Here is a 25195-nt window from a genome sequence, read left to right on the forward strand (position 1 = left end):
AGCAGATTCTCCTTTTGGCTTCATGCTTTTGTTTCTTTTTTTTAAGGAGACAGTTCCACACAAAACCTCCTTTTACTCTGCTTCTAAATGAGTGGTGCTCCACATTATTGATCAGATGTTACAGAGAGAGATATATATATATATATGTGTGTGTATGTATGTATGTATAAAACGCCTTCAATTAAAAAAAAAAAGTGTAGCTAATTCAACCTTTGAGTTCCGCTGTTGGAGCATAAAAGATCACACATGAAAAAAAACTTTTATTAAAGTTTGATTAATCCTGAGATATGATCTGATACAGAAGCTAATTCAGTAATTACTTTCAGCTCAGAATATTTATGACAAATTAGTTTTAGTCTGGAAGTGCAGATTTAAGGCATTTCATTTATTTTTCTTGCTTTCAAAAAGTCTGGAGGAAATTTTTTAGGGTAAAAATTGTGTTCTTGGTGTTTTGAACATGTTCTTGTGGCATGTTTCTCATGATGGAGGACATTGATAAAGTAAATTAAGCTAAAAATTGCATTTCTAAGTATTTCTTTATTCAAATAGTTGTGCATCAGGAGAATGTGGTTTGAAAAAGATCGTGTTTGGAACGTAGAAAATACGCTGGGTTAGCCACAAGATCCCTTTCCAACCTCTGAGAAATGGGGAGGGGTTGCTCCACAACAGCAGTCCCTCCCGCAATTCAGGAAGGACTTTTTTAGTGAACCACTGCTAAAACTTCTGAGACTTATATTTAACTTGGTCCTCGTTTTCTGCTCTGTAGTTCCTCATCATTCCACCAGGGGCAGTCTAAGGTCTTTTCCTGCTCATTTCAAAATGGCTGCTTCCATGAAATCTCAAACACTTTTGGCGGGATAAAGTGTAGCTAATTTTAAAAACATTACAGTGAGAATACACTGCTTTTTTTCATATAATATACTTCCTGGATAGAAACTATGTAATATCTGTACATAATGAATTATTTGACACAGTTACAGCTTGTTAAAATGTGTGGATCAAATTTGAGACATCAGGTTTAAATTGTACCAATAATTTTGAATCTTAAACTAACATTGTTCTGAGCAAAAATGTATCATATCATAATTAATATTGTCTATGTATAATTTAAAAAACAATATTCTAAAGTATTTGTTTGTGGATTTCATCAAAGGGTTAAAAAGAGTGGATCTTGGAATGAAACTCGATAAATGTCAAACGTATCTAATTTATTGAAAAGTCTTGCTTTTGTTTGTTTGTTTGTGACTAAGCAGAATATTTGGGGTTTGTATCATTTGAGAGAAAACAACCATGACTCAGCACAAACCAAAACAGTCATGAAGAACTCTATAGATAGAATAACTGCTGCTCCGAGCAGGAAGTGTGCTCTGATGAATAATTAAAGCCGACTCTGGATGAAGCTTTTATTGGAGGATTATCCTGTAAAAAGTGTTGACTTCCTAAAGTTTCCAGTAAAAACCTGAGCTTGTTGGAAGCTTGTGAAGACAAACTATAACTCGCTTATCAAAGAGGATTTTGGGACTCACCGAGGATTCGCTGTCTCGTATGAGGAAGTCGCCCTCCTCTCCCCTCTCGTTGAGGATGCACTCGGCCTGGTGTCTGGTGATGTTGCCGTAGTACCAGTCCCTCCCAGCGAACCTCCCCGAGCGCGCCGGCGCCACCAGGCGGTTCTGCTGGGAGCTGGACAGAGGAGACGGCGCTCCGGGCTGCTCATCCAGCACCATCACATAGTTCTTAGGTACCAGCCCCACAATGCCGCGCTCGTTCCTGCACTTCCACCACTCGGGATCGTTCTCCGGCTTCTCCACCACGTCCATGACCTCCCCCTTCTCAAAGTTCAGCTCCTCCTCTGTCACTGAGCTGAAGGGGTAGAGAGTCTGAACCCTGTGTAGAACTCCACCGCGGCCCCCTGCGCGACCGTTAGCGAGCAACGTCCCTGGAGAACCCCCGTGGAAGCCCCGCGGGGAGTCCCCCTCAGCTCTGTCCTCCGGCCCTCCCACCTCCTCCTGGACGTAGTTTGACGGGAACCAGCCGACTCGACCGGCCTGCGTGCCCCGCCACCACCCGTCGCTGCACTTCTCCATCACGATCACCCTGGAGCCTTTGACCAGCGTGAGCTCGTCGTCTCGCTCAGCCGTGTAGGCGAACTTGACCACAGCGGGAATATTCAGGTCGTAGATCCTCTCCGCTGCACCGCCTCCGACCCCCCCGCCTCCACTGCCATTGGAGGGGAACTCCGTGTCTGAGCTGGGCGTCGGGGAGGCATCCCGAGCGCTCGTCTTCCGCTTTGTTTTTCCCAAACCTGCAGGCAGACAAACAACCTGTGAGAGCTGACACGGACAAGATGCATCTGGAGTCACAAAAAACTTATTTGTTTAATTTTACATCTTCATTTTGTTGGCTTTTTTTTTTTTAATTCCAAAAGAAACACTTTACAAAGGTCAAAAGTGTGCTCCTTTTAAACTTAGAAATGCAGTTTTTTGTTCTTGTGATTTTTATCTAAATTTGATTAAAAACCATTTTTAAAATCTGTTTTCACATAAGCAAAACAGATTTTCACTTTAAAACAAATAAATAAAATGAATATATGTAAATAGTTAAAAGGAAAACTGATAAATCAGAGTTAATTGTCTCAGGGAAAATGTATTTAATAAAAATGAATTGATTTTTTGTAATTCCGAATAATCATGTACTTGAGGTATTTTTTTTTTCATTTTTGTAATAAACATGAAATCACCACAGAACTATCTGCAAGTCTGCAACTACATATTTTAGTATTTCTGTCAGTCTGATTCGGTGCAGAATTTCTTGCTTTTTTTTCCTAATTCCTGAACTTATAGAAATTATACAAACAAGGAAGCAGATTTTTGGAGAATCAGTGGATTAACAAACCACACATGCTTTCACAGAAATGTGCAAGTATAGAAAGCCACCATATGAGGGAAAACTGTGACAAACTAACTGGTAATGTTGAAATAGCAGGAATCTTAAGGATGAGGAGAAGACTGACCCACGCAAAGCAAAGGCCAGGATGTCCCTTAACTGTCCCAAATAGATCAATATATTCCCCTCTTCATTATACCACACATCTACATACAAGACTTTATTTCCTTTCACTGGTCTAACTACACTGTATTGAATCGCATCAAGATTCACTTGCAAGTGAAGTCAGACTTGTTCCAGTCCACACCTGCCAAACAAGCTTTATTTAAAGAAACTAATGGAAGACAACTCGACAGTTTGTTTACTTAGAAAGGTGATTCTTTAGAAAGAAACTGTTGGATGTTTGACAAACAGTGTGAAGGTGATCTCTTTCTTTAATATTTCATCTTTAAAAGACCCACTGTGATGAAAATTGTTTTTTTAACATGTTCTTGGTTATTTTTCTGATTATGGAAGACATGAATAAGCTTAAAATTTGCCTTTCTGTGTATTTCCTAATTCAAATCATTGTGAATAAGCAGCAGAAAAAAAATGTAGAAGTTACAATTAGAAGGTTGCAATATTTCTCCCCGTTGTTATAACACAGGGAATGTTAAGTTTGGGATGTGAAGAACTGTAAGATAGCTGGAGAATGTGTAAACAGAGTGCTCTCAGGACCAGGGAGATAAACAGTCCTGTCCCACAACTAGAAAACGTCTTAGAAAACGACCCACCTTTTTCTTTTTTTTTTTTAATATTTTGGCTAAAAACGTCAGGTTTATGATTAAAAGATCACTGGGAACGCTTTACATTGGATCAAAAGATGATTGGAGTTGGACTTTAATACAAAAAAAAACATCTTTCATCTTTTAGAGTGGTGCAAACTGATTTTATCATCTATTTTCTTCACATTTATTTTATAAAATAACATTTAACAGCAAAATCTGTGGATATGAGTGATGGATATTTTTAAGCAATTTATTTAAAGGTTATGAACAATAGGGCTGCCACGATTAGTCGACTAATCGACTACTGAAAGAGTCAACGACTAATTTAATCGTCGATTAGTCGTTCTTTTATATTATATGGAGTCAGAATGTAGTAAAGTTGAAAGTTTTAATGGCATTATGCTAGCTTTTTGGACTATTTTGGGGTTTAGCTAATATTTCAGCTGCATGCTAGCTATTTTGGATAATTTAGGCTTTAAAAAAAAAATAGGGTATTTTGAAGTTTAGCTATTTTTTAAGCAACTAGCTAGCTGTTTTGACTAACCTTGGGTTTTTTCAGTTTTTTTAGACTAATTTGGCATTTAACTAACAATTTCAGGTAGCTATTAGCTTCAGTATTTTCAGCTACTAGCTTCATTGATTTCAACAATCAACTTAAGAGTTTTTAGCAATCAATTCATCTTACAGCATTCACACTAGAATTATCACAGCTAATGCTATATATCTAGTTTTTAGTTAGTCTAAAGCTAATGATGGTTAAGATGTGTGCTTTACATCCAGTTTGCGAATGACCTGAATAGTCGACTAATCGGAAAAAATAATCAGTGATTAGTCGACTGTTAAAATAATCGTTTGTGGCAGCCTTAATGAACAATGAAAAAAATATGCCAACTCTCATAACGACAAGTGACTTATCCTCCAACAAAGGAGTAAGATTTTCAATGTATTCATTAAACATTCTCTTTAATAGTCATTTTTTCTAAATCATTCCTTTATTTTGTTAACAAAAAAAAATCACACATCAACAGTAAACAACAAGAAAAAAACTTTTTCCAGGACAAATGAAAGATTCTTGTCATATGACTTGATGTGCCATTTAAAGTCAGATGGTGACATCATGAGAGGGTTAGGAGTGAAGATGAAGAAACTTATAAACTCCACCCATTTTTAGCAGACAGTTTCTATTGTCACTGCATAACTTTTGGAATGGTTAGCCAGAGAATTCAAGCAGACTGCATTTCCTGTATTTCCTCATGTGAGAAGCACAAGGTGTGGCATTGTTTGTCTTGCACATCATAAAAGATGCCATCATGGTTCCTGCTTTCAGAACACTCAGCAAAGTTGGTGCCACATATTGACGCAAAGGATTGAAATGGTTTTAATCAATCAGCTATTACAGCTCAGGAGTTAAACTGAAAGAAGAACTTCAAGTCTACTGGAGAATGGACTGAGTTTTGAGAGACGCTGCTGAGTAGACGCAGGTTTGTGAAGGCAGGTAATGACGTAAGCTCTGTGGGGAGACGAGGGATTATGGTCAGCATTAAATCAGCTGAAGATGACCGTTTCTCTGCCAGGGTTTGGTAACTCTGAATTCTGCACAAACTGGCCATGTTAACCTTAGAGAAACCTTGTGGGGGAATGGTAAATATTTACGACCGGTAGTAAAATTGACACTTTCACAGAGCTTCACACGTTTAAAAAAAAAAGAGGAAAAGTTCAACTATCTATTGAATGTGCAGTACACATCCTCCACACAAAGTATGGAAATGAATGGAGCGGAGGCTGACAGACGAGTGGAGCTGGCTCCATGGGTTTGATCGTGACGATCATCTTCAGGATCAAAGTCAGCTCCTGTCTTACCTGCTCCTGTCTTTCTATTCATCTCCTCCCCAAGAGCAGTCAGTAAACACGTTGGATCTTCAGTGAGCCCCGATGTTTATCTAATTCTCTCACATGCATGCTAACGCTCATTACACACTACGTGCAATTTACTCCATTTACTCGTCAGTTGGGGTTGCTGGAAGTGCTGGCTCCTGCGTGCTGCTAATGACAGAGCATCTTGACAGCTCATCTCCCCACTAGTTTTCTCCACGGTGTGCTGAAATGCCACAGAAATGTCACTGCTGATGGCAGCATTTGCATTGTTTGGAACATTTCTGGGTTCACACAGAGTAGCATGAAACTTGCTGGCAGAGGGAGGCGGAGGAGTGCAGCTGAGAACAACGAGAGGTCTCCTGGCAGCTGTTTCTCCTGGACTCGGGAGACCCAGCACATCAGAGGCCACAGCTGACAAAAACGCAAAGGAGGAGGATGAGACGGGAATAACAAGCAGAGCGTGTTTGAGGATCTCAGTGCGGGTTCTGATGATCAGATAGCGGCGTATGTGCATGATTGAGGCGGCGTTGCATAGGTTGAAAGGCCTGCTTCGGATGGTCAAAGAAGCAAAAAAACAATATAAACCAACGCTATAAAAGCAGGGAAATGAACACACATTCCCTGCAAATGAGTGAGAACACCTGAATCCACACACCTTTCTTCTCATCTCATTTCCACTTCAAGGCGCTGGTCTGTTGGTTAGAACTGCAGTGGGCTTCACTCCTCCCGCGGATTCAGCCGCAACCTTCACCTTCCTCTTCATCTCGTTAAAGGAGGCTTGATCTTTAAGCCCAGAGGACTTCAATTCAGAGTGAAGGTAGCTGATGAAAGCCTGAATGTTGCAGCATATTACTTCACTCAGTGGAGGAACTTTCAGTGGGAAGACCTGGTGCAGTTCCTGTGCTAAGGGGACTCGTAGGGTCTAATTGGGTTTAGTGAGTCCTTGAGTGTAAAATAAAAAAGAAAAAGCACAGCCAGACCTTCAATAAAAAGCTGGTGCCTTTTCTACAAGGCTGTAGTATTTGGAGTGGATCATAGGGGAATTTTGTGTTTTCTCAATAACAGTTTTACTCTGAAAGCTATATTCTGTGTAAAGACAGTAAAAGCTGCCAAAAGCTTGAAGACTTTGGCTTTAGTCACAACTGCCCTGGGAAGTCTGTGAGTGAAAAATGGGCAAACGTGTACAGGGCACACAGGTGACCCGAAGGAACTATTTAATTTATAGATCGCTCAGTGACTCCATAGAGGAAAAATGCACACTTTTCTAAGAACGTGCTACAAGTGAGAGGTCATAACAAACTCCTATGCAACTATTCAAGGTGTGTTATGGTGTAACAAGAATATATCATTATTGTCCAGCAAGGATGATATTATCATCGTCCTGGCAGGAAGATATCATTATTTTCCAGCCAGGACGATATTATTTATAAGCAAACATGTAGTTTACCATTTTACCATTGTTTCACACTTAAACTCCTGACTGCTAGTTGGCAGCACCCCACACTGAGCCTCTTTCATCAGTGGAGGTCTGCTTTAAGATTCAGCCGCTCCTGTCTTCAACTCTCCATGGGCCTGGACAACCCCAAAACCCACAGCAATCCCCCACGCTACCACCAGCACCACACCCACAGGTACATGTGAATAAAGCTTTAGAAGATTAATTTATACTGCTTTAATCTGACTTCGCTTATCAAAATTTGTTGAAGTTACAATAAAGATAAAAATACCTACAAACACTACTGTTTATGTTGAATTCAATATTTTGGATTTATGTAGTAGTGCTATTTTATCTCCCTGTAATAACTTTCAAAATAAAGTGTTTCTATGTGTAAGGAGCGTTGCAGGGCAGAGGAAAAACCTCGACCTATTTAAAAGTAATGAAAACATTTTTTTAGAATTCCTAAAAAACTACCGCTTGTTTTGTTTTGGACAGGTGGGGTCATTCTTACCCATGCTGTTAATGCTCTGGAGGGGACAGGTGGGCACTGACCCAGTTGAAATAGTAAGTAGGTTATCTGCTGAATTCTTTAACCAAACACATTTTGGTTTGCTGAAAGATAAAACTGGGGCACAAAGCAGCACAAAGTTATTTATAGTTGGATGTTGAAATGGATGGTGATGATCCGGCGGTACTAAAAAGCACCTTGAACAAAAAGGAAAAGCTGGAGATAACGGTAATTACAGAGCGTCCAAACTCTCCATAACAATTACGTGGACTGGCTCAGGGGGTGCAAACAAATGTCAGGCTGCAGGGAGAGCGACGTAGTCTCGCTTTCAGCCAACCAGGCTCTTAATGCAAGTGTGTGACTAAGTTCCATTAGCCTCTGACCTCACCTACTGCTCATCATCACGATCGTGTTCTCGCCTACTGGGTTTTTCCAAGCTTTTAACACTGAAGCTGCTGCAGGCAGGAAGCTCAGACCAATATGGAACAGAGCCATAGTCAATAAGTAACTGAGTTAGGGGGCATGAAGGGGATCCATCATTCCACTGCAGCTGTTATGAGCCGGGAACAGAGGGGAGTAGAATCTCTACACATAGAAATGATCATTAGTCTGGACTCTTCCACAGTTGCTGATAAAATGATCAAATCAAATCAATTTAATATTTATGCAGGTTCACAATTTGATTTGTATTCCAGTATGTTATCTTAAAAAAATCTTTCTAGAAGTGGTTTAGAGGATGTAAAGGTAGAATTTAAATTAATAAAAGTAAGAATTTATTTGTAAATGACAAAAAAAGCTTTTTTTGCCAAAAAAAAGATTAATAGATTAGATTAAAAAAAAGGCTAAATAGGAATGTGTTCAGTAACTGTCCTATTTTCTATTACAAAAGCAATAAAGGAAGAGAACCACAATAAGTGCAGACTTACAGTAATTCAGTTCCTCTCTCTGCCTTTCAAACAATGAATAACTTTATTTGACAATCATATTTGATATATATATATATATGCAAATATGTCAATCATTTTGGAGCTATCATGATGAAAATATTTACACGAGTTTTAGAATATATAGATATATTTATACGTATATGCATGTATTTATCTTCTTTCTTTATTTTATCCCACTTAGGTCTGATATAGCTATGTCCATCCATCCCTCTTCTTCCGCTCATCCGGGACCGGACCGGGTCACGGGGCAGCAGTCTAAGACTTCCCACTAACCGTTCTAGCTTAGGTGTGATGTGGGAGGAGTCTAGCTACGACAGATGACTACGGGATGGCTGCAGCCACAGGCTCTGCTGAAGACCTCACGAAACTCCAAACTCACATAGGTTCACGTGATAACCAACAATTTTAATAGGAAGTACAGTAATCCCCCCCTTTTTCTCTAAAGTTCAGCTGCGGAGTCCTGCAAAAATTTTAACCCAACAAAACAGATTTGCAGGGCCGCAAATGCCAGACCGCAGAGGGCGAACGTGAATGTCTACAGTGGGATTTCCTCTCACACCTTTAAAAGTCATGCTAAGACTGTGGTGCCCACATTGGAGCCGTAATGCTTACCGTGGAAGCCCAGGGTAAGGGAGCGCCCAGCCACCCTATGGAGGAAGCTCATTTCAACTGCTTGTATCCAGTATCTCGTTTTCTTGGGTCATGACCCAGAGCTTGTGACCATAAGTGAGTCCTGGAACAACGATCGACGGGTAAATTGAGAGTTTTGGTTTCCAGCTCAGCCCTCTTCACCTTAACGGACCGGTGCAGCAACCACATAACACCAGACGTCACAACAATCCGGCTGTTGGTCTCACACTCCGATCTATGACCCCAAGATATTTAAACTCCTCCACCTGAGGCAGGAGCTCTCCACCCACCCAGAGAGGGCAAAGTACCTTTCTCCAGTCAAAGACCATACCCTCAGACTTAGCAGGTTTTTTGTTTGTTTGTTTAATTGCTTGAAATAAACACATTCCTATTATAATTGTAAATGTATTTCAACTCAGCCCAGGTTTGCCCCAAAGGCTGACATCCACTGAGCTGAGAGGAGTCCCAGAATCCAACCCAAATCTATCGTCTTCTCTTCTTCGCCCTGATTTCGGCTCCTGTTAAGGCCACAGTAACTGTCCTATTTTTAACCACATTACAATTTTTTTTTTTATCCTTCCCTCTTGTTAGGATTCATACCACGCATTTCAATTTTCTACCCGTGTTCTCTCCTCATCTCTTCCTACATCTCTGACCGAAACAATCTCATTTTAAAATGAAAGAGGAAAAACAGCTGAAGAAAGGAACAGCTGGATACAGGCCACACCAGTGGCATTCGGGTTCCTAAAATGTTAGCTTTGTGATTAGAGATTTAATGATCTCCAACCACTCAGTGAAAATGTCTCATAAGTTTATGCAGACAGAAATTCTATAAGAAGGTTTATGAATTCCAGGAGATTGTCTGAAAAATAGATGTTCACCTAAATCTTTTTTTAAAAAAAATCAAATTGATTCTATTATTAATGTATTACCAGTTACAGAAGTTTCATAGATTCAACATAGAAGTTTTGAGGATATAAAACAATTAAAAATCTAAAGAGCTGCAGGCAGCTTTATGCGTCACAAGCTTTAACAAAATACTGCATTTAGTTCCAACTGAATAAAGAAGAGGACAAAAATGTAGCTCATGGGAACATTGATTATAGATTACACAATAGGCGCAGGTTTGAGTGAAGTGCTACAGACAGACTTCTAAATCATTACTTTTAATTTTCCTAACCAACTAAAGCCAAAGTAAACTCCTGGTGCATCTCCTCTGGCCTTCAGATCACAAAGTATATTGAAGCTGCAATGCAGATTTTACTCAAACAAGTGTGATACCAGATCTGTGTATAACTACAACCTTTGGTTAATTATAACAAAGACGTGCTTATCTTGGAGATTAGATTAACTGCAAAGGCTATAAATTATTACTTAAAAGGTTGAAATAATCTTTTGGTCTCAATAAATTAAAACTGATTGTAAAAACTTTAGTCGCTTAATTCCTCCTTGGACCTTGATCTTTTTTTGTTCTCTTATCTATAATATCACAATATAACTTAAACATAATGTAAGTTTGCTTCTTCCCACTCCTTTTAAAACAACAAATCAAATTCTACTTGACCTTATTTGATGATCATCAAATCATGACAATTTATTGCAGTAAAACCCAGCAGAATATGGAGGCAGTTTGAGCAGGAAACGGACAAGAACAGTTTGGTAATCTTGGCAAGATATTCACAGATTTGGACGTCCAGGCTCAATAACTCTTTAAATAAGTGGTTTAGACTGACAGTAAGTGTCTCCATTGGTTTGTATTAACAAACAATGAGGTAGAAAGACATTTAACTAAAAAAAGATCACGTTTTTGTTTCCTTTAATGAGAACAGCGTTCTTTGTGCTGGAGTTCTAGAGACGGTGGTGAGACACCTGCACAACGTAAACTCTGGGAAAAGGTGATTTAACCCCTTAAGACCAGAGCTCTTGTTTGATAATCCTTTTTAGTTTTCTTTGACAGAGCCTCAGTTAAGCAGAATTAACTAGTGTGGTGACTCAGAATGTGATGTCCAAACATGTTGATGCTAACTCTAAAAAGTAATAAATCCCATATTCTCTAAAAACAACCAAAACTAGTAAATGATTCCACTGATATGAGCTAGTCATGAAAACTCATCATATTCATGCTACAACAACAGATAGTGAATAGTTATTTAATTTTTAATAATTTTAATGGAGATATGAATCACATTTGATCAAAAATGTAAAAACGTTCCAAGATCCTAAAGCTACATTCTACAAACTTTCTCACATGGTTAATTATCCCCTTAATTTACTAGTTAATAATTCACTTTTTTTTCTGGTTGATATTCAACTATTTTACTTGATTTTTAAGGCTAATTCACAGATGTGCTCTGCTTAAGTGCTAAATGACAAAAGATGATTAAGGAAGTAAAAAAGCTGAGATAACCTGGATTTGTTTATTCAATTTGTTCATTATTTAAATGCATTACAAAAGTACTGGATCGGGATTCTATATCGGCACAATCAAATGACTCGGAATTACAGGGGGCCAAAAAAGCCTATTTGGGAAATCCCTGATCATTATAATTAATTAATCTAATGAGACATGTACGTATAATAAATGCAAAACTGCAAAAACATCCATGTATGGTCATGAATAATTACACTATCAATAATATGACATCATCTTCTAACATCTTTGTTGATTTTTTTCTTTATTTTCCAATACATGTATATATCTTTATATCTGAAATGGGTTGAATATACATGATTTATTCCAGTTTTAAATTAAATGTAAAATATTAACTCAAACTTATCATTATTGTTTTACTTAATTATATGTGTACTATTTAGTTTTAAAACTAGCTGTTTTCTAACAACTAATATCCAAGTCTGTGTTAAAGCCAGTACTATTTTATTAATAATGCCAATTAAATGGCTTAAATTATGAAAACAATTCCGTAATTACTCGGAAATATTGTAAGGATTTTCTTTTTTTAAACTAATTTTTTTGAATTTAATTCGAACTGAACCAAAAAGAAAAATAATGAAACTAAAGACTTTAATCAACAGCAATGAATGATGCGTTTGGTGTGTAGGAGAAAAAAAACCCTCACAGTTAACATTGAATTTAAATCAAAAAGTACATCAAATGTAAAATTTTAAACAGTTTTTGTGTGTGCTTTTGAAATAAAAACAGGATTTAATGCAGAAACCCTCAGGATATTTCCATGTCCCTAAACTCTACATAAACGAATGTAAAGATTTTGCAGTCTTATCCAATTTCAGAGAAGCGCATGACACCCTTTAATCATGCGCAACAATCCCTCTCAGTGTTGAAAGCCATGCCCAGATTCAGCCTAATATATTCCAGTCATGATTGGTAACTGAGCGACAGTGTGCTGACAGCTGGGAGCAACAGGCAACTCAACAGGATCCCTGCAGAGTACAGTGACAGCCCCCCACCAGCACAGAAGCACAGTGACGGATTCATTTCACTTTTGACAGAATCCAGCCTTGAAACAGCCTCCAAAACAGAAACAAACACGCACTGACCCCTGCACAAAAACCTTTCTTGAAGGAGTATTGAGAATTAAAAACCACACATTGGCTAAAAATGATTGCGCCCAGCCTCCCGCTCTTCTTACCTAGTGTGTCTTTGATGTTCTTCACCAGCGAACCTTTCTTCAGGCTGTTCTTGCGCTCGACGTAGTTTGACGGAACATATCCGGTCTGGTTGGAGGCGTTGCGGACACGCCACCATGTTTTTGAGTCATCCAGGAGATAGAGGCGCTCGTTTTTTCTGATGTCAAGTTCCTGGTCCTGCTGGGCCATGTAATCCCACTTGGCTACAACAATCACCTCCTCCGTCATCTTTCATGGATTCCCCCTGCAGAGAAGAAGAGTTCTGGAGTGAACCATGATGTGAGGTTTTAGACCAAGAAGTGGCTGAATGCAAAAGTGAAGTAAAACTTCAAAGCTAATAATTGAGATACTAGAAAGACTACACGCCGATTATAATTCCATTTTGTCAACATATACAATTAGAGAAAACCAACAGAGAGAAGAGAGCATGATACTGCTGACTGATGAATTTAACAGATACATTTTTGACTTATTGCTTTAAAGTTCCTTTGTAATCTTCCTGGCAAAAACACATTTACGTAAGTATTTGCAACAACTACTAGTTCCAGTATTTAGGAGAAAATACGAGTCCTGAAGTAAACCTATGGAACCACAGACTGTAGGTCTCATAAGAGAAATTGGACTGCTGCCTAAAGGTTCATTCAGAGGTTATGAATGTGGTTAAAAGTGCTTACAAATTTGAAAGTTAAGCACTCATTGACTGTGGCTCTTGAGTCAAATAATGTGGTGTCCAGGTGAAGCATATCTATGATTACAGTCTACATTTTTATTGGATCTGGGGAGTTCTGAATTGTTAAAAAGAGACTTTTCAAATTAAAAGCACTTAAGCATCAAGTGAATGAGTAAACATTTCAATTTAAATCTATTCATATTATTAATTTTCTATTACCCTAATACCTATCAATCTCTATACATACACACAGTTGGATGAAAAGATGAACGAAGCAAGGAATGAATAGATAAATGAAAGGATAGATGGAGGCAGAAGGGTTGAAGGATGAATAGATAGATGCTGGGCTGGAAGGAATGATACATGATTTAAAGGTAAAATGGATAGATGGGTGAAAGTTTGGATGGTTGGATGAAGGTTTGGGTGTTTGAATGAATGAATTAATCTTTGTTTGGAGGGCTAAATGTAGGGGTGGGGAGAAGGGAAAATTTTGGATAGGGCCAAAAAGTATAGTATACAGCTATAACTTGTGTCAAAGTGTGAAGTTTAACATATCTAAGAACGTCTAAGGATACGTCTCAAAGTAAAACCCAACTTAGTTTAATGGTACAATGATCAATGGAAATGTATCCATTGATTATTTAAGAGTTCTCAGTTGGGTCTTGGTATAAACACCATCTCCAGCTCGTCCTCCAGTTTCAGGGTTGCATACTGAACCCTCATTCAACACTTTAGAAGACATTGACCAGTGGGGTTTTGAGTAACAAGATGCCCCTAGAAGCATTTCAAGCAGGCAGCAGAATCCATCTCCCACAAAGAACAAATCTGTGTGCAGATTTTGCCTAATGCAACATCATCTTTAATGATGTGCATAGGGCTTAGCAAAGTAACGTGTGAGATATCAGAGCAAGATAATCCTTATTCATCCCTGAACAGAATTTTGAAGCAGCTCATCGTAGCTCACACGAGCGTTGGTCCGGTTAACCCTTAAAGAGGTTGGCTCTCAAAGAGATCACAGGTTATTACATACAGTAGTATTTTGAACAAGAATTATAAATAAATAAAATGGAGATAACCCAATGAACCTTCAAAGCTGACAGCAGGAAGTCTTACCCACCCAACTGTGGGTCTAAAAGTACAACCCTATAAAAGAATCACAGCTGAAATGGCTTCTTTGGCAGAAAGCATTGAAACACACAAAATCAATTTAAGTGTTCAATCTGTCTGTGCACCATTGTGCACGAGTAAACCTTGTCTATTAGGCTTTTTTAGACAGACAGTGAGCGATTACATGCTCTACTTCACCAGGCTTTGCGTAAATGTTATTTGACGTGGGCCGGCTAGATCACCTTACTGCACAACAACTGTGGTCTTGACATAGGTGGTGCAAAGATGAGTAGTGTTGGATGTAATCTTTACGCTTCTTTTGAAAAAAGACCTGTTGTGACTAAAAGATGTTGCTGTTTGAAAAATAAAAAATCAAACTCAATCTGATTTACATTTAGCTCACAATTGACATGACAGAAATTAAACAAATTCACATTTGACTGTTGTTCACAGAACAAATACAATAAATATTTAAACTGATCTTTGTTTATGACGGTGTCTAATATAAAAAGAAAACCTAAAACGTTTGACTAAAGCTTTAGAAAATAAGAAAAGTTATTAAAAAAAATCTGTCATGGAAGTAGTAGAATTTTTTTTAAACTATTTACTCTTTAAGCGCACATTTAAGATATTTTTTGTTTTCATTACTTACAAAAAACTATTAGAATATTTGTGACAAAATATTTTATTGATGGTTTACAGCTGATAAATTAAATGTTGAAATCTAAACAACAAGATTTATTCAAAGGGAACTCTGACTTCCTGTTTGAAACTGGTTTAAAAAGGAAAGTAACTAGAACCAGTTCAGATCATCCTTTGCATACCAACTGGTTTTCATTCACACAAGACACTATGGCCCAGTTTCACTACATAAATATGTTTTGTCCTGTTTCCATACCCTTTAAATCTTTTGGGGTAGATATAAATTTTATAGTGTACTTTGGGTAAATGTTTGTGTCTGATGTTTTGGTTTTCTACTTGGGTATGGAGAAATTGTATTTTGTCTTACATGTGAAGGTTGTTTTCTCAGTTATATGACTAACCCAACTATGCATTAAACTCATTTTGCCATTTTACAAAAGTTAGTCTCAAAAAATGACGAAGTTTAAAAATGTAGAAACAAATACTAGCAGAATGTATTTTAGTAATAACACAACAAACTCACAAAGTGCTACATAGAGAATGCAAGAACACTGCAAAAGCAATATTGGTTGCCATTTTTGTTGCACCGCTAATCTTATTTTGGGTTGTGAGGGGCTGTAAGCTAGCAGGAAAGCATGAAAACAGGAAGTGGGGGTGGGCTTGGTTAGCCTCAACGGCCCTTGGCCACAACTCAGAGGGGAATTTCAAACAAACTCCTGCTGCTCTGCAGAAGCCATGTCCCAGAAAATGATATGTCAGGTTTCATGATTGTGGCTAAAAACCGAATAACCATAACTAAATAACCACTGGGAACACTTCTACAATAGATCAAAAGATGATCGGAGTGGGTTTTTAAAGAAAATGAAAGTGTGTAGAGGTTGGGAAAACCAGGAAAGAAGCAGCTTAAGCAGATTAAAATAGAACTTCCAATTTCAAACATCTAACATAATTGTTAATTTAATAATCAATCTAGACTCAGAATACTCTATCTAATCTAGATCAGCAGTACACTTTTTTAAATCTATGATAATTATTCTGAAACTTTAGTATTCTTGTATGATGTGCTTTCATGAAGTCATTCCTGGCAGTAATCTGTTAAGATAATCACTGAATCTCTTGACAGGAAATAGAAAAAAAAAGTTAATGAATCTGTCTAACAATTTCATATATCATCCAACTTAACAAGGACAAGTTAATTGACAAAGACGAAATGTGTTATGACATTTTCAAAAGCTATCATTCCAAACTTTCCCCACAGTTTTGTAAGGATTTGATTTTTCACATAGCTTTGAGGAAAAAGGAAAATACTGCACCAAACACTCAAGATGCAGGGATAAGATTGTATTTGATTTACATTTCTTCAAAATGATTATGTACGATGTAGAAAAATGTAATCTACCAAAGAAATGTGTAATTCATGAGAAGGCCAACAGTAAAAATTAGAATAAAAAAAGATTACACGACTGGTAGAATGATCGATATCTTGCATACATTGCTATACAATATGAAAATCAAATGATAAAACTAAAAACTGTTGGATGATTTATCAACAGGATAGATTTAGGTCTCTGTTAAATTACACCAAATTCTACACCCATGCTAACACTGAATGTTACAGTCAGGAGCAAATGAATGAATAAAGCTGACTTTAAAATGTGCAACGAGTACCAACAACACAAGTTAGAAAGCTGCAGAGCCGAGGATTGTAAAACGATGTTCTGGTGAAGTGACTAAGGTTGTCAAACTGGATTGCTTCACAGGTCAAGACAGGGAGAACAAAGAAAAGGAAAGCAGAAGAGTTGTGCAACGCCGCAAAAGGTAATGCCACGAGTTCTACTGTTCAGCTATTCTCAACACCACAGCTTTGACTGGAGCAACAAAGACAACAGAAGGATGAAGATTGAGGCGTTACTTTGACAGACAGGAAGTGACAAAAGCAGCAGCTGGGACTCTTCGGAGAGTGCAGAAAACAATGAGGAAAGGACAGATTTATGGCAAGATGAGGAATGCTGATGGAAACTCCTCCAGAAGTTGGGAGTTTCCTGTGTCATTCCGTCTGTGGACCTCAGGTTACATTCAGAGTTGGATCAGAACACAACATCTTGATCACTTTGTTTGTTTGTTTTAAGTAGGTTATGCACCACGTAAAATTGAAAATCAACCAAGTTTTAAAGCTTCAGTTAAAACTAACAAATATTAGCAATCTTGGTCAGTTTACCAAAAATTACACTTGTAAACCACGCGCCTACCATGACTGCTTCAATACAACCCAAACTTTTGCCATGGAAACTGATTACCAAACAAAGGAGCCTTTCATTTGTGTAAAAGATGGAGCTGAATGGTGGTGTAGTTGTTAGTTCTGTCGTCTTTCAGCGAGAAGGCTGTAGTTTAAATCCTGGTCGGGTTCTTCCCCTGTTTGCATGTTTGAGTTTTCTTGGTTTATTATTCTTTTTCTGTTTATGAATATGTATAGTTTTTTGTTTTTATCACATGGTCATGCAAGAGACTAGCAAGGCACCTTATTATAGCTGATATAGCCTCCAGCTCTCCCCATGACCCTGATAAGTGCTGAGTAGTTGGACATAATGGATGGGTGGTCATTCTAAGTCATAACTATGAAACTGTATTTACAGTAAAGATCAGTTTGAGGTGTGGTTGTGTGTCACAAATGACACAAGAACAGGTTGTTGCATAAAAACTAAAGGCGTTTTCAAGTAAAAGTTGGTACAGTTTTTAAGCACAAAAGCAGCTTAGCTAAACTGAAGATGTTCTTGTGGCATTTTTTTGACATTGGAGGACAAATGTGAAGTAAATTAATCTTAACATTGCATTTATGAGTATTTTTTATTTATAACGTTGTGGATTGAGAGTAGATTAAAAAAAGCAATTTTTGAGACATTAAGAATTGCTGGGCGGACCGCAAGCTCCTTCCTCCAAGCTCCTAACAAGAGGAAGAGGAGGCGGGGTTGCAATGTGCCAATAGTCCCGCCCACAAGTAACGGGAAAATTTCTAATGAGCTACTGCTGCTCTTTAGAAACTGTCCAAGAAAAGATTTTTTTTTTTATTTGGGCCAAAAACGACAATCATCATGAAAAGAGCAATGGGAAACTTTTACAATACATCAGAATATGATTTGAGTGGGTCTTAAAATGAAACCAGACTCAAGTTATTACTAATCCCATCAAATTTCCAATAAATGCTGAATTTACTCTGAATGTTTTCACATGTAAAACATTTTTTTAAAATAAGCTTTCGCAGAAGAATTTGTTTTCTGGCTTCACTTGTAGAAAAATAAAAAAAAATGTTAAAACCAATTGATAGTCATTCTCCGTATTACTATTAACTTAATTTTTTTTTCAGGATTTAAATTTGTTAATAAAAAAAAAATCTAAACATATCAAAAATTAGCTATGTATTCCGAAAGATAACAACAGCTTTTTGAATGAATATTCACATTTGTTTCTCAGATGCACAAGACAAAAAGCAAATCAAATTGGGACAGACTTGTTTTAAAAATAGAAAAGCTTCAGAGCTCTTGCCCCTTGTGACCCTCATTCCCCTGCAAATTGCAGAGATTTAAGAGAAAAAGACTGACAGGCAGACTGCTGAACGGGCTTCTCCAACATGTCACAACTCTCTTCTCTGAAGGTATGCGCGCTTGTGTCAAAGACTCTTTCAACGCTGCACAAAGAGAAGTGCAAAACAAAAGAGGATTATAAATAAAAGTGGGGATGCTTTGAGAAAAACACACTTAACTGAGTGTTCTATGTTTGCAGTTAGCATGTTGAAGGTCAAACAAAATGAAGAAGAGTGTTGTTCCTCTGACTGCATGATAACTGGACTAAGAGACTCCTCCCCCCTTGCATTCCAAACAGGAAGTACCCGGTTAAGAAGCCAAAAGCCCAAACTTCTACTGAAAAATAAACAGCCAACACTCAGTCATTATATATTGTCAGAATAAACATTCTTGTGCTCTGGTTCCAACATGGCGTCTCAGGGTTCCAGAGATATTGCCTTACTTCCAGCTCCAATAAAATACAGTGAATTATGTGGGCATTTTTCCAAAATACAAACATCATCAAGTTGAAACCATTATGATCTGATTAGTCAAGTGTAAAAATTAATCAACAATTAAGTGACTATTGAAATAATCAGTTGTGGTACCCCTACAGAGCAAGGATGGATATTCTGACGAAATTGAATGACAGCTGTTTATATCTCAATAGAAGTCTAGGAGATTTTGGCCTCTTGGAGCCAGCAGGCACTTCCTGTTTGGAACACCAAGGAGAAGGGGTCACCCAGTTCACTTCTCATGAAGAGTCAATGGAAAAAATGAGTTGAAGGGGAGCTAAAATTGCTATTATATCCACCAGACATGGCTGCATGGCTGAAAGGTTAAAGTGGTCTTCACAAAAATATTTGCCCTGACAACAACCTTAACTTGGATGCCGTTCACATGTGCTTGGAAAGGAGAAAAGTCTTCCACATGTTCGTCTATTGCTGCCACATTTTTTTTTTCAAATTTGACAAGCAAAGACATATGACTGACATCTAACCCCAAAGAAGCGTTTACCCTGTAATTCACACAAACATCCCATATTGTGCCTGCTCATGGGGGTGGATGACGAGAGCACATCTGCTTCCCTGTGATGCTCCTCGTTGGTTTTAGAGCACTAAATTGGCTCTGCACACATGGATGCCATCAAAGTAAGAATAAAAATCACTGACTTAACCGCTGTAGCACATCTTCAAATGTGTTTTTTCTTGACAGCTAAAAAAGGCTGAGGTTAAGGACACTCAGACCACATGCACATGGCTGTCATCAAAACATTTGAAGATAGCAAGTCAAAGTCGTCAATACTCAAAAGCAAATTCTAACCACACATCAGCCTGAACCGGAGCCTCAACATCAAGAGTATTTCCTTCATAAGTGACATCACATGTACATCAGCCTCAGGGTGGATTTTTGAGATGACAGTTAAACACTCAAAAGTTCACTTTCATACAAACAACAATGAGTAAAAATGAAAGGGATGATTTTAAAGATGTATGGTTCTATGCTTTCTTTTCCTAAGTCAGTATGAACACTGGAAAAACTATTTTACCAACTCCTCTTCAATAGTGAAAATTTCCAAATAAACACATTTAAAAATTGATTACTTTTTGGATTTGTTATTATTGCACATTAAAAGCATGTCTCGATAACAACTAAGGTGCAACAAATTTATGTGTTTATAAAATATAAACGTTGACCTAAACTGCGGTAAAACAATGTAAGAAAACCTTTGTCTTGTAAAGATGAAAGTTTGATCCACCAAATTAAGTTCAATAAAAATTAAAGGGAGTGAAAGTAGTAAAAACAGTGATCTGAAATTGAAAAAAAGTGTTGTGGCCGAGTGGTGATGTGTCGAATTGATAGAGGTGTGTGTTTTAAAAACTTTTCAGAACAATCAACTTTTACACTTTTAAATGTGAATAAAATGTAACTTTCTAGCAGCTTAGTGTGCAAGATGAGCTTCAAATGGGACAGAGAAAGTTAATTGTTTTATTTATTTCAAGTCAATATTAACAAGTGTTCAAATTTGTATAACTACAACCGTTTACCTCGGGAGAAAAAGCCGGAGAAATGCCGCCGTTTCTCTGTGAATCAGCTGATCGCTGATGAAATGCTGTTTTTTTTCTCTGTGAAAGAGCGTCTGACGGGTTCCGGTCGAGGACTTCCGGCTAATGATTTTGGGCGCAAATTATGTTTTTTTTTTTGCGGCCACCTCCGACAGGGGGATGCACTTCAGGCTATTAATTTTCAAGTGCCATATTTTTTCTCTGTGGCCAGACTCTATTGTGCCCTCCTTCACAAAAATTGGCAATAGGGTAAGACAACGTTAATTTTGTTGGGCCCACACATCGGTCAATCAAAAAACATGTACCAAAATCTGTGAAAATTCAAGATCAAACAAGAAAAAATAAAAATCACACAAAAGTTGTCGATGCAAAAAAATATATAAAAGTAAAAGTATTCATTTACTCAAAATCTATTTAAAAAAAATACTCAAAATAAGTTGCTGCTAAAATTTGCAAAAGTTCTCTTTTATCATTGAATGCTATCATAAAAGAAATAGATGGATTTGTGTCCTCTCTTATTTGAAATGTCAGGTCAATAGCAACGATAAATACAAGACATTAGGAGTAACAATATGCCCAATACTGAGATTTTGGCTGTTTACAGTCCTCAGTTTCTACTTTTAGAGCAGCACAGCCAAGGAGAAGTACAGATTTTTAACAATTAGATCAATCACTTGCAACTTCATCTGAATGTACTCGAGCAAAAAAAAAAAAAAAAAAAACACTTCAAAAAATATAAAGCTAATTCCAAGTATTGACTTGAATGTTGGCAAAAAGTTTTCTGGAATTTGGACCTTATTTCATGCAATCAACTGCTTTAAGCCTGAATTAACACAGTGGCATTCATTTCACAGCACTAATTTATTCAAAGTAAATATAAAAATAAATTGCAGAACAGCTTAATTCAACTAGAAATGATGCAAATGAATGCAAATTTGAAGTCATTAGGTCTCCTTTGCTATTTATGAACTGATTTATTTCATCAGATGGAAAAGCGCTGCACATTGATAACTGTTTGACATCACAGATTGGCTGCTTCTTCACAGATTAATCGTCTAGTGTAAACTCCTCACCCCTATTAGAGAAGAGTTTATGTCACTTCATGGATGTTTCAAGTTAAATGCATGTTTTATATGAAGCATTTCCAACTCAAGGACACAATAGTGATAAAATTACACCGAGATGGTAAATTAGATCTCAAATTATGCATCAAAAAACTCAAAGCAGGCACAGACGTTTCTGGTTTATTTCCCAACTCTTAACCTCCTCATCTACAGTCTAATTGTAGAGATATTACACAATGTGAGTTACTGTTTTAATTCATATTTTAATTGTAGTACTTTGCCGAGGGGCATGCAAATTTTCTATTATTATTCTGTCATAATGATGGTATTAAAAACTAATAAACAACACTAAGTTCCCCTGTGGTCCTGAAATGCTAAACTCTTTTTTTTCCCTCTCTACTTCTCTACAAGCACAGCTCTCCAAGTTCAAACTTGGGTTGTTTTCTCTACTCCTTGATGCCAACTTCAGCTGCTTCAATAACAGCGTGGTGCTTGTTCACTTTGCACACGTCCCTGCACTCCAAACACAGGATGGAGAGCCTCTATTGAAAGGTTTGCTCACTATATACATTTACGTATTTTTATACACAGTCCCTAGCATACAGACGTCTTTTTGGTTTAGAGATTTACCCACCAGCTCAGTTTGACATGAATTCTTTTTTCTGTATTTTGAATCACTAGTTTTAAGAAAATGACTACCAGCAGTGAAAACTCATGTAGTCTAGAATATTTGTCTCCAAGACCAAGAACCAGGTGTTTTTTAGAATTCAGGGGAGAAAATATTGTGAAAAGAGTTTAGACATACAGTATTTCTGAACAGCCTTAATAAGATGAAAACACAGGAGGTGATTGTGTGTTGAGTTTGGGATACAGCCAAACAGAAGGGCAGGAAAAAAACAAAATGAAAGTTTCTTTGACAAACAGGAATCCTCGTGATGTATCTGAGTAAAATATAATTGAGTCAGTCCAGAACATAAAAGGTAAGAACTGAATTAAAAATAATAGATCACTTTAAACATTTTTGGTCCCACATGGTGATTTGGTTACAGGAAAAATCAACAAAAATATATATATTTCATGTTATTCTAAGCTTTTCAGAGAAAACTATATCCATATATATGATAATATATTACCTTTGGCACACATTTTTTTATTAAATACAAAATATTTTTGCAAGCTCCATTACCTAGCATTTAAAACGAGAATTGTTTTAAATGCAACCAACCTCAATCTGTTGGACAGCAACAAGTTGATTACCATTTTTCCCTCTATAAGTAGTTACACTAAGTATTTTATACTTCTCTATGTGACTTCTTCAATTTAAAGAAACAACTAAGGCCTGCCTTCTACCAAAGTGTCTCGTTTTTAACTCTAAAAATGCAACTTGGATCATTGTTTACTTTAAAAATAATTCAGAAAAGCCCAAAGGTTGACTTCTAACTAAATATTGTTGCTTTTTGAACAAAGCAGGATCATAATTTTTTTTACAGAAATATGTTTTTCTTCATAAAACCTGAAGGGAAAACTATAAAATCAAAAATAGAGACTAACTAATGAATTTTAATAGTTTTTATCCACTTGAAGAGGTTTCTTCTCTTTAGCGATGGGTATGGAGTAAAACTGAGTTTTTTTCCTCCTTTATTGTGATGTCTGAGTGTGGGTCAAATGCTTTTAATTTGGCAGAAAAATTACTAAAAACAAATGTACCAAGTTTGATCAATCTCTTACAGACATAGAAAAGGGAATTGTAAATCTACACATGCAAAGCTTTCAATCCTTCAGTTTTATCAAGAATGGACTCAAAATATGTAAAACCTGACATGAACCCGAATTCATGACTTTGTACAAACACACCTTTAAACACAAAAACTGCACATTTATTCACCGTCTTAAATACATTAGGACAAAGAAATACAAAATAAATGTAGATGTTAAAAAGCTCATTAAACAACTTGCTTTTAAACTGATACTTCTGCTAACATTTGCACTTTTGACATCACTAGTTTTTCCAAACCTCTCAGGCTTAGTCAAAGAGCTGTCAAAACACAGAAAAACAGAAGCGCAGGGAAGGAAAGGTCAGCCCTTGAGAATCTTGCTTTGGGGTATGAAGGAAACAAATAATACCTCATGCCACATTAAGTTCACAGGAAAACAAAACATCTCTATACTGTAGAGCCTTATTTGCATTCAGTGTTATCTTGGTGTTTTTTAGTTACAGCACATTACATTATCTGTCTTGACTGGTTGTAGACTATTGTCAATCAATATCCCCAGTTTCTACTACACAAGATGATCTGATGATGAAATTCCACAGTAACGGATTTATTGTTCTCCAAAGGTTTGAACTTTGAGGGTTTAAACTAGTGAGAAAAGTGAGAAAATGTTCATGTCTGTCTGAGAAACGTGTACTAACAGTTAATGTAGTCATAGGCCACCAGAGGGGATATATCAAGGGGCCTCTATTTGGTGGGACATGCCTGTGACTCCACACCAGGTAGGCTGACAATCCATGATCCCAGATGCTGCTATCCCTTCATGTGGAGTGGAAGAAGCCCACACTGAGCCACTCTTGGATGACTGAACTTATCTTTAAGAATTAGAGATGCATCGATAAATCTACAAGGCATTGGAACCAGTTAATTTTTACCTGACCAGGTCTGGATTGTGACCTGCAGATCACAAGCTAAATTTCCTCCCCGTTGTATGTGTGAGTTTTAAACCACCACCGGTTAAAATTTAGCCTTGTTGAAATTGCCTGTTGACAGTCTAAATAAAGCTGTATCCTATAGAAAAGCATCTAGCCACAAATCTAAAGATTTTTTTCCAGTATCTTTTAAGACTTTGTAACAATAACTGGACACGTAGATTTTTATAACTCTTCACATGAAACAATAGTGGCAGCCAGAGGGCTGAACCCCCTAATTCCTCTTCATAATTTCAGTGCAGATCATGTCGTCCAGTTCTGCTGTTGGTCAATTTAAAATGTAGCAAATATAATATTTAAAAAGTGTATTTGAAGTTATTCAGCAAACAAATATGGATGGCAGTATTTTTATACAGATAATTCAAATGCAGTAAATCAGGAAACGAATAAATATGTAATAATAAATTAAATATCCTTAATAAAGATGAGAAGGTCAAAATGCCTGTAATATTTAATTTTAAAATTTGTATTATCTATCTTCTCATCCAAAAATTATTTATAGTCCAGGAATAATCTTGATTTTGTATTAAAACTGTGTTTTCTTTATATTAAAGTTTTAAAAACTTTAATAAGGTTTAATGATAACACAATGCCAAAATTGTTAAAACCAGAACACTTCTACAAAAATGAAATAAGGGAAAAAAGGTATAGAGATCTGCTGATTTTATTCAATTAAATTTTATCTATATAGCCCAATAGCACAAATAAAAATCGCTTCATTGGGCTTCTTT

At 37.0% G+C, this 25195-nt stretch overlaps 1 protein-coding gene across 2 annotated transcripts in view; it reads right to left on the reverse strand.

Moving 5' to 3' along the window:
- Positions 1 to 25195, reverse strand: part of nck2a (NCK adaptor protein 2a) — a 46679-nt gene that overhangs the window by 2011 nt on the left and 19473 nt on the right. Inside the window, exons 2-3 of one of the 2 annotated variants that reach the window (XM_024287114.2) lie at positions 12657 to 12898; positions 1527 to 2302 (exon numbers count right to left, since the gene is read on the reverse strand). In XM_024287114.2, coding sequence (XP_024142882.1) covers positions 1527 to 2302; positions 12657 to 12882 — 1002 coding nt within the window. In that variant the 5' untranslated portion in view covers positions 12883 to 12898. Of the gene's footprint in view, positions 1 to 1526; positions 2303 to 9030; positions 9202 to 12656; positions 12899 to 25195 lie in introns of those variants that run through there. The other variant, XM_036209643.1, reaches the window with a different exon arrangement.

The sequence above is a fragment of the Oryzias melastigma genome, linkage group LG21, assembly GCF_002922805.2.
Source record: "Oryzias melastigma strain HK-1 linkage group LG21, ASM292280v2, whole genome shotgun sequence".
In the NCBI taxonomy this organism is placed as follows: Eukaryota; Metazoa; Chordata; class Actinopteri; order Beloniformes; family Adrianichthyidae; genus Oryzias; species Oryzias melastigma.